This window comes from Octopus bimaculoides, chromosome 5 (genome assembly GCF_001194135.2).
Source record: "Octopus bimaculoides isolate UCB-OBI-ISO-001 chromosome 5, ASM119413v2, whole genome shotgun sequence".
Taxonomy (NCBI): domain Eukaryota; kingdom Metazoa; phylum Mollusca; class Cephalopoda; order Octopoda; family Octopodidae; genus Octopus; species Octopus bimaculoides.
Window position 1 is genome coordinate 51,870,998 of NC_068985.1, and position 10,565 is coordinate 51,881,562.

Genomic DNA, 10,565 nt, shown 5'->3' on the forward strand with positions numbered 1-10,565 from the left:
CGCTGGACTGACTCCTGTGCAGGTGGCACGTAAAATACATCATTTCGAGCGTGGCCGTTGCCAGTACCGCCTGACTGACCTTCGTGCCGGTGGCACGTAAAAGCACCCACTACACTCTCGGAGTGGTTGGCATTTGGAAGGGCATCCAGCTGTAGAAACTCTGCCAAATCAGATTGGAGCCTGGTGTAGCCACCTGGTTCACCAGTCCTCAGTCAAATCGTCCAACCCATGCTAGCATGGAAAGCGGATGTTAAACGATGATGATGATGATTCTAGTGGTGAAGTATTCTTGGGGGACCAGATTTTAAAATAAGATATGGAGTTGGATCAGATTGAGGATCTTGTTAGTGATCAGCCCTTGGACTTTTGAATATTTCGGAGGAAAAAAAGCTTTGAAGTTAGATATTAAAGTAGATTAAACGCACATATTCTCTAAAAATATACATCCTTCCAACCACCTTCACAGACAGACAGACAGACAGACAGACAGGCAGACACATACAGCACACATGCACATGCACACGCACACATGCATGAATGTACGTGTGTCTTTACTGTCTCTCTGTTGGTTATGGCAACAAGGGTTCCAGTTGATCTGATCAATGGAACAGCCTGCTCACGAAATTAGCATGCAAGTGACTGAGTGCTCCACAGACATGTGTACCCTTAATGTAATTCTCACAAAGATTCAGCGTGACACAAAGTGTGACAAGGCTGGCTCATTGAAATGTAGGTACTACTCAATTTTGCCAGCTGTGTGTACTGGAGCAATGCACCTCCGGTAATTGAACCCACAACCTTACAATTGTGAGCTGAATGTCCTAACTACTAAGCCACATGCCCTCACTCTCTCTCTCTCTCTCTCTCTCTCACGCACACACACACACACAGGTATATGAAGGTTACAGAAAGAGTTATAACACCAGTAATTATGAAGAGAATTTGGCTAGATGAGATGCAGTTTGGTTTTGTGTTTGGGTGAAGTAGAACTGGTGGAGGCGCAATGTCCCAGTGGTTAGGGCAGCGGACTCGCGGTCATAGGATCACGGTTTCGATTCCCAGACCAGGTGTTGTGAGTGTTTATTGAGCGAAAACACCTAAAGCTCCACGAGGCTCCAGCAGGGGATGGTGGCGAACCCTGCTGTACTCTTCCACCACAACTTTCTGTCACTCTTTCTTCCTGTTTCTGTTGTACATGTATTTCAAAGGGTCAGCCTTGTCACACTGTGTCACGCTGAGTGTCCCCAAGAACTACATTAAGGGTACACATGTCTGTGGAGTGCTCAGCCACTTGCACGTTAATTTCACGAGCAGGCTGTTCCGTTGATCAGATCGACTGGAACCCTCGACATCGTAAGCGATGGAGTGCCAACAACAACGAAGTAGAACTGATGCTCTCTGCCTAATATGACAACTACAGGAGAAGTATTTAGGAAATTGTAAACTACTGTACTTGGCTTTCATTGATCTAGAGAAAGTAGCTGACAGGGTCTCCTGTTCCTCGATCTGGTGCTTGATGAGGAAGTTAGTTGTAGATAAATGGTTAGAGTTGTCCAAGCCATGTACAGGGGTACTGTCAGTAAGGTTAGTGTTAGTAATATGTACAGTAACAGATTTAGTATGTTGGTAGGAGTTCACCAAGGCTTGGCTCTCAATCCCCTCCTGTTTTATCATTGTCCTCCAGGCCGTAACAGGAGTTTCAGGTTTGTTGCTGTGGAGACTCCTCTATGCTGAGATTTTGTCCTTATAACTGAATTTGTTGCAGAAAAGAAATTCCAGGTTTGGAGGCAAAACCCTGAATCAAAGAGCCTATAAAAAACCCCAAATTCCTAATCAGTAGGAAAAGGTGTAGATAGAAATTCCATATGGTATGCTTAGTGCGAACTATGGACATACAAGAGGTGCAGTGGAATCACCAGGAGATTAACAGAGAAAATAGATTTTCTTTGTGGAAAATACACAGGAGCAATAAATATTAAGAATACATGGGAAATAGTTTTCTTAAATGCTTTGGTAGATCATTAAAGGTAGTAGATAGTTTATTAGCAGTGGAGGAGGATGTTCTGAAAGTATAGTTGCTAGAATCCAAACTGGTTGGAGAAAGTTTAGAGAGATATCAACTTACAAAAGGTTTGCAAGGAAGTGAAATATGGGTTGTGAATGCAGAGGTCACACAAAGACTAGAAAGGAACGAAGCTAGTATACTATGCCAGATGCTCAATGTCAGTGTATGTGTACAATAAAATGCAAATGTGTTGAGAGATAAACTGGATGTAAGAGATATCAAATCTAGCGTGGAAGAAGAATTACACTAGTATGATCATGAGTATGAATGAGGACAGCTGCCATTCACTAAATTTGTATGGAACTTTTGGAAGAGAGGGACCCAGGAAGATGTGGAGTGAAGTAGTGAAGATTTTATAACTCTTGGGAAATATATTGAATTGAAATTGTACCGAAAATGAACTTCTATGTAACCATGTAATCATCTGTGTTGGCATAACTACATTGTGAATTTGTGAATGAGATGTATTTACTGTCTAAACCTTTAACCCTTTTGCTACATTTTTGTTGAAATACTCGACTTTTGTTTCAATTAACTTTCAAAATAAAGTATTTTGTAAAATAACTTTGTCATTATTAACACTTTTATTACCATATTTCTATCGGAATACACTGCCTTTGTTTCAATAAATTTTGGAAACGATGAAGAATTTAGTCAAATATCTTTATCATTATATTAAGATGGTGTTTGGAACATAAACTAAGATGGAATTTTGAGGGAAGTTCTTAATTTAGACCACTTTAAGACAGTAAGTTTGTATCATAGAACTAGGGATGGTCTCAGGCAGGTTGGTATTAAAAGGGATAAATGTCTGAGAGAATTGTTATTATTAAAACAATCCTCTTTGGATTATTAACTTTATACTTATAGTGTTGTACTCTATCTTTTATTTGGTTTGAGCTTCAATTGTCAGCAGATGTCTTATTCACATTTCCAGATTAGATTCAGACTAGGAACATTTATTTCTAAACTAAGGTTAACAATATTCTTATTCACCAGGCTATTTGTACATGGTTAATTGCATTATTATCCATATAACCTTCCCAATGGTACCCTTTGTAAAGTGGTTGGTATCGGGAAGAGCTTTTAGCCTTAGAAAGCTGTACCAAAGCAGACATTGGGTCTCAGTGCAATTCATGTAAATCTTGGACTGTGTTGAACTATGCTATCATTGAAGATGAATGTTAAATGACAATGACAGCAACAATGACAACGGTAAATTTAGAAACAAAAGTTCCCACTTTGAGTTCAGTTTGGGGATCATGCAGATATCCAGGAATAAGACATATAATGATAATGATGACATGAAATCAAACAGATTGAACTGAAATGTAGCTACAGAATAAGTGTGGCAAAATGGCCCTCCAGATTCACCATTTTTGCTTGTTTCTTGGCTTGGCTTCATGCTCTTGCTTGATGGGGGGTCATCTCAGAGACATCATCATGCGTAGAGCTGACCAGTGGTCCCAGAAACATTTTCATGCATAGAGCTGACCAGGTCTACCAGTGCTCTCTATCACTGGTGGTCCTGTGCTAGCTCCTCTGCATCCTTTAAGGTGATGTTAAACATCTGGAGATCTTCCACAAACATATCCAGCCATTTGATGTGGGGCCTGCAATGAGGCCTCTTCCAGCATGCAGCTGCTGTGTTAAATGAAAGGAAAGCTTTGGGTTTGGCCTAGATGTGGTGAGGAGGCTTGCATGTGTGTGTTACTGTCTGGAGCTTTGCTCCTGGTAGGACCACCCTAAGCTGGCTAGTCTCCTGTGAAGTTTTGAGACTAATGGTGATGCACAGCATGTCAGCTTGCCACTGAGATGGCAGCCCCATCATCTGACTATTCTGCAGAGAACCAACAACCTGCCAGAGGAATCCTCAACCTGTTATGACACCAACCAGATTCACCATTCTTGACCATGTAAAATATGAGAGGCTTATTTGCCACGTTCCTGTATAAATATTGTAAATATAAGGTAATAGTCTGGAAAATTATCATCTTAATACACTTTATATATTTCTATTACTTCTGCAGGATGCTATGGCTCAGGCTATACATGACTATCCAGAAACATGTGCTGTTCTTGTCCGAAGGCATGGAGTTTATGTATGGGGTAAAACATGGCAGCAAGCTAAATCCATGTAAGTTTTTTGATCTTGTCTCTTTTTGTTTTTTTTGTTCCAGAGAATGGATTAGTTTGTTTTAAAGTAACTGTTGGTGTGTGTCTGCTTTTGTGTGTACCCTTGTCTTGACATCATTCAGTGGTTGTAAACAAGTGTCAGAATCATAAGAAGGATGTTGTCCATTTCCTGTCTTCCATGATAAATATGTCTGGCCATGAGGAAACAGGTAAGGGTTGGTGACAGTAAGGGCATCCAACTCAACAAATTCTATGTAACCCATGTAAGCATGGAAAAATGGACACAAAATGATGATGATGACAGTGGCTGTGTGGTAAGAAGTTTGATGCCAAACTACATGGTTCTAGGTTGTCTCACTGTGTGACACATCGCGTCAGTGTCTTCTACTATAGCCCTTGGCCAACCAAAGCCGAGTGGATGTGGTAGATGGAAACAGAGAGAAGCCTGTTGTATATATATGTATATATCCGTGTGTCTGTCTTTGTGTTTGTCCCCTATCAATAGCTTGACAACTGGTGTTGGTTTGTTTATATCCTTGTAACTTATTGGTTTGGCCAAGAAGATTGATAGAATTAGTACCAGGCTTTAAAAAAATCAGTACTGGTGCGATTCCTTTGACTAAAACCCTTCAAGTGGTGCCCTTGCATGACTGCAGTCCAGTGACTTAAACAAACAGAAGGTTAAAAAAGTAAAAGGTTATATAAAGACAATTTTAATTCTTAATCAACCTGCCTCATTAAGCTATCATTACATCCCACTTTTCTCTTTCTTTCTTTTTTCTCAGGTGTGAGTGCTACGATTATCTTTTTGATATTGCAGTTCAAATGAAGATAGCAGGTCTGGATCCTGCCATACTTCCTAAACCACCCAAAGGTGCTTACGTTTCAAACATAAATTAGAATGATGCACAAAATGCTTTTTATTATTTAGTTGACCACCTTTTTCTGTTCTGAGTTCAAGTCTTACCAAGTCTTACCAAAGTCAACTACGTATTTTCAGATTTTGAGAGGTTTTGGCACAGCCATTTTGGCACTGCTGATCCAATGCTGACTTATTTGACATCGGACGTTTTAATATTTTTCTTATTCTCTTCATCCTTCTCACTTTCTGTCTGTCTCTGTTTATGTGTGGTATATATTTCTCTTCATGTGCATGAGGAGAGAGAAGGTGTTTATGTCAGTTGTGTTCATTTTTTTTTTTTTATCTTAAGAAAGTTCAAATCAAAGCAAGAAGCCACTTAGTGTTAGGGGCTATGACGACAAAAGGAATGAATTGGCTTATGACTTGAAAGAGTTTAGGTCATAAGAAAGAGGAAGACAATGGAAGAGAATTCCAAAGTCTGGCAGTTCGAAGAACAAAGCTACGATTTACAATTGATAAATTGTAATGTCTCTCTTTTCCAGCTCTCACTACCACTCTTTCTATCTGCATGTGTATATTTCTGCGTGCAAATGTGTGTATTTGTGTCTGTGTTTTCTCCATTGCCAAAAAGTACTGATGCCAAAACAGACTGACTGCCCAGTCAGCCATGCCAAATTGTCAACGTCCAAACAGCTGCACCTGAACATCTCATTCTAGCATTTTTATCCTTCAAGGTTTCATGGAATAAAGTACCTGTGAAATACTGGAGTTGATTTAATTAATTAATTACACTGTGTAACACACGATTTTTGTCCTTGGGTAGTCATTGTTATTTCCTATTTGCTTACCCCTAAAAAATATGAAAGATGGCTAATATTTCCTCAAAGTTTGCTTTTGTTACATTCATTCAAACCCCAAAGAATCCTTATCAGCACATGGCTATGATGCCCCCCCCCCTCCACTACCCCTGTTCATAATTAGAGATGCATATATTGTTAGTCACTAAGGGACATGCTCAAGTAGTTAAAGTCAAGCAACTGACAAAACAAATCTTTGGTATTGAGCAGAATATTTGCTATTATGATATTTCTGCTTCAGCAACTCAGTGCTGAATCTGTCTGAAATGTAATGGAAAATAGGTCAGTTTGAAAACATTGATGTCCAGGTCACAAAAGCAAAATTGGAAGGGAATAGTAGTCATTTCCTTTGATTTCTAGATGGAAGTGAATAAGAAATAGCACTTACTGACCAAAGACAAAATAACATAAGAATTTTGTTACACAGTGTTATATCTAGTCCAAAATTTTCCAGATTTATACTAATGTTAGAAATCAATATTTATAAATCAAATGTTTCTAATTGATATTATCAATCTCACATAGCCTCTAACATTGGCTAATCAAACAATAGTCAGTTATCTGTGACCATAGTGAAGTAGTTAGTGCAATGATGCAAAACAGAAATGTTAGTTATTTAAAGCAATTTCATTGCCACATTTCAGTGAAACAAATTTAAAAAAAATGAAGATAATACTCTCTTAGGATTGTAGTCCTTATGATATTTTCTATGTCATTGTCTTTTGGTAGATAACGCCTCTTGTATTTTTAGTTCTTATATAAATAGCAACTTTATACAAAATTGTGCCTATATGCATAACATCGTTGTCATCATCATCATCATTATCGACAACCCCTGCACATTACTATCTCAAATTGTAGGACTGATAAGGCTGGTTACTCAGTTTTCATGGTGTATAAGTGACCATTCCCCCTGATTGCAGTGCCAGTCCATTGCAGGGTTATTTGTTTACAACTGAATGGGTTAGGGCAATGTGAAAGTCTTTTGCTCTAGAATACAATGCGCTGCCTAGTCCAGGATTCATAACTATTGATTTATGAAAATCTTTCTTCAAATATTGTGAATGCATGAAGAATTTGTTCCAAAAATTTTATATAAGTATGTGTGTGTATATATAATACACACACACACACACACACACATATATATATATATATATATATATATATATATATATATATATGTATGTATATATACCCATATATATTTCAAGAATAAAAAAAAATCATTTCTGTATATATATATATATATATATATATACATAAATATATATATATATGTGTGTATATAATATATATCATAATCATCATCATTTAATGTCTGCCTCCCATGCTAGCTATACACACACACACACACACACACACGCACATACATGCATATATAGTTCAAATTTACAGGAAACAAAAGACGAAGACAGGTGTTGGAACAACAAGCAGTTGTATTAGTTTAATGTTCCGGAAGAATGGAAAAGTTTTTTTTACATTTCAAGCCTATGCACTTTGACAGAAAAGATTGAGAGGAGGAAAAAAGGAGAGAGAATGAAAAAAATGGATAAATATATATGTGTGTGTGTGTGTGTATGTGTATGTATACATATATATGTATTAATGTATGTATACATATATATATATATACATACATATATATATTTCCATTTTTTTTTTATTCTCTCTCCTTTTTTTCCTCTTAATCCTTTCTGTCGAAGAGCATAAGCTTGAAATGTAAAGAACTTTTCCATTCTTCTCGAGCATGCATGCATGCTCAGGACATACAAGCATACATACGTATGTACGTACATACATACATACATACATACCCACTGGTGTGTATTTATAGCAGTTAGGACCATAATGGGTGGTATGCAATTTAAAAGGTGTAAAAAGAACTATGTTTAAGATTAGTCAATAAAGAAGCTGTGAGATTTTATAATAATAATAATGATAATAATAATAATACTAATCATAAGATGACAATTTTTATATTTTGAGTTTTTATAGAAATAAATTCCTGTAAACCTGAAATTTGTTTTATTTTGTTGTTTCTTTCTTTGTGTGTTGGTTACCTTGGTTATCTCTTTTTGCCTTACATGTTAATATTATTTAACCACAGGTCTGCCCTCATTGAGCAGGCCTTTGATTGAAGTTGTTCCAGCTATGACCATTCCAATATTGTTTCAGTCATTGTTTATCTGGGATTACATTATCAAAAAAAAAAAAAAAAAAAGTCCTTCCCTTTGTTTAAATCCAAATCAGTTTTGATTTGACAGATCTATAATGTAAAGCATTCCAACTGTAGTCATCACACCCTTTTGTTTTTTACAGTGCAGGCATGGCTGTGTGGTTGAGAAGCTTGTTTCTCAACTATGTGGTCTTGGGTTCGGTCCTACAGCATGGCACCTTGATGGAATAACTTCTACTATAACCTTAGGGTTGATGATAGGAAGGACATCTGGCTGTAGAAACTCTGTCTTAACACATTTTGGTTGATTCATGCAAGCATGGAAAAGTAGATCATTTAACGATGATGATAGGATGTTATTTGAAAGAGATTTGGCTGCTATTTCAGCAGAATGACCCACCACATAGATGCTGCCTTGTTATTGTGGAGTGATTCTGTGAGTTACACATTAAATTAACACGTAATTCTTCATTAATGCCACCACTGAATTTAGTACATTTATATTACTTATGAGGTATTCTTTATTTTTTAGCTAAAGTGTAGTTGGGCCTCAAGGGGGTGGTACAAACCTAGTAATATGTGTTTTATAGGGAAAGCAAAATTTCCATGCAAATGGCAATTACCGGATGATTTTCTTTTTAAGCCTAACTGTTTTAAGTTGTGGAAACACGACTTACGTCGCAAATTCATGAACATAAGATTGTGGTTTTGTCACAAATTCAAGAACATGAGATTGTGGTTTTGTTACAAATTCACGAATATAAGATTGTGGTTTCGTCACAAATTCATGAACATAAGATTGTGGTTCTGTCACAAATTCACAAACATAAGATTGTGGTTTCGATCCCTGGACAGGGCGATGTATTGTGTTCTTGCGCAAAACACTTCACTTCACGTTGCTCCAGTCCACTCAACTGGTAAAAATGAGTAATCCTGTGATGGACCTGCGTCCCATCCAGGTGGAGAATATATATGCCATGAAACTGGGAAACTGGCCTTTATGAGTCAGTATGACTTGAGAAGCTAATGTTACCTTTACCTTTACTTCTCCATTTTAATTTCCATCTTCAATAGAACTGGCCAACTGTCTGACTACATTCATCTCTATTGACTTAAATGCAATATAGATATTCAACAATGTTCTTTCTCTCTGTAAGTCATTTTTATTTGGAACTTGTTCTCCTCCTCAGTTTTTGAAACTCATTTGATTTCAGGTTTTAAGAAAAGAACCTCTTCTTTAGAGCTGTCCCAATTCTTTAAGGGAACAACCCAAAATGGTCAACTGGCCTCACCATTTCATGGTCAGTCAAGAATGGAATAGATTTGTAGCTTGTTTACAACATAACTGTAACATTATCCTGAGACATCTTTAATTTTAAAGCTATGTATTTTTATTTTCATCTTCAAGTAAATTTATGACTTTTGTTTCATTATTTTCCATTTCAAATCTGTATTGGACAGGTCATCTGTGCTCTTATCTGCAAAATACAGGTATTAATTTTATCAATACCTTTTATATTTTACTTGTTTCATTTATTGGACTTTTGCCATGCTGGGGTGCTACCTTGAAGGGTTTTGTCAAATCACCAACAATCAACCCTAGTACCTATTTTTCTTTATGTTTGGCACAACCAACACCAGTTCCCACAAGACACATGGTGGTGGTGGACAAAAACAAAAAAAGGCAAACACGCACACACACACACACACACACACAAATATGATGGACTTCTTCCAATTTGCATCTACTAAATCCACTCACTAGGGTTTGGTTGGCTCTGGGCTATAGTAGAAGACACTTGCATAAGTTGCCACAATGGGACCGAACCCAATTCCTTGTCTTTTTCCTTTTCCATGTGTCAGTGATAGCTATTACGAAAGTCTACTAATTAGAGATTACACTCGTCTTGTGAGGCAGTAACTGAAAGAAGTTTTGTGTGTATGTGTATGTGTGTGTGTGTGTGCATGTGCATATGTATATATAATATATATATATAAATACACACACACATTTTATTAATAAAGCTGCTAAGACATTTTTAGTTGAACTAAAAACCTGTACCTCATGGAAGTACCGACCAGCATCCATATCCTCTGGAAAAAGACGAGTTGTGAACATTATTTCCCTGCCTGTCTTCTAAGTACTTTTACTCTTTATTCTTTTATTTATTCCTTTATTCTATTGTATTCCTTATAAACTATGAATTTTATTCCTTGTAAACTAAATTTTCCCCATCTATAATATTTATATCTTGTCTCTGATGACGGAATACTCAGTGCATGGATATGTTAACCAACTACTTGGATTATCCCAGAAACTGCTGTAAGACTTCAAACTCACCTTACCCTAATTAAATTATTCTAAATGACTAGAGATACTCCTTCTGCCCGTGGTTTTGATTTTTCCTCTAATATAATATAATATAAATTAATATAATGTAATATAATATAATATAACATATATAT

The 10,565-nt window shown here is 36.8% G+C and overlaps 2 protein-coding genes across 3 annotated transcripts in view; one reads left to right on the plus strand and one right to left on the minus strand.

Annotated features, from left to right (window-relative positions):
• LOC106877421 (methylthioribulose-1-phosphate dehydratase) overlaps positions 1 to 7,942 on the plus strand; it is a 66,816-nt gene extending 58,874 nt beyond the window's left edge. For both annotated transcript variants that reach the window (XM_014926319.2, XM_014926318.2), the window contains exons 7-8: positions 4,096 to 4,202; positions 4,987 to 7,942. In XM_014926319.2, the coding sequence (XP_014781805.1) occupies positions 4,096 to 4,202; positions 4,987 to 5,101 (222 nt within the window). In that variant the 3' untranslated portion in view covers positions 5,102 to 7,942. The remainder of the gene's footprint in view (positions 1 to 4,095; positions 4,203 to 4,986) is intronic.
• Positions 7,943 to 10,460: 2,518 nt separating this feature from the next.
• The window catches only part of LOC106877418 (signal peptide, CUB and EGF-like domain-containing protein 1), a 233,880-nt gene continuing 233,775 nt past the window's right edge, over positions 10,461 to 10,565 (minus strand). The window contains exon 22 of the mRNA XM_052968057.1: positions 10,461 to 10,505. Within this exon, the coding sequence (XP_052824017.1) occupies positions 10,461 to 10,505 (45 nt within the window). The remainder of the gene's footprint in view (positions 10,506 to 10,565) is intronic.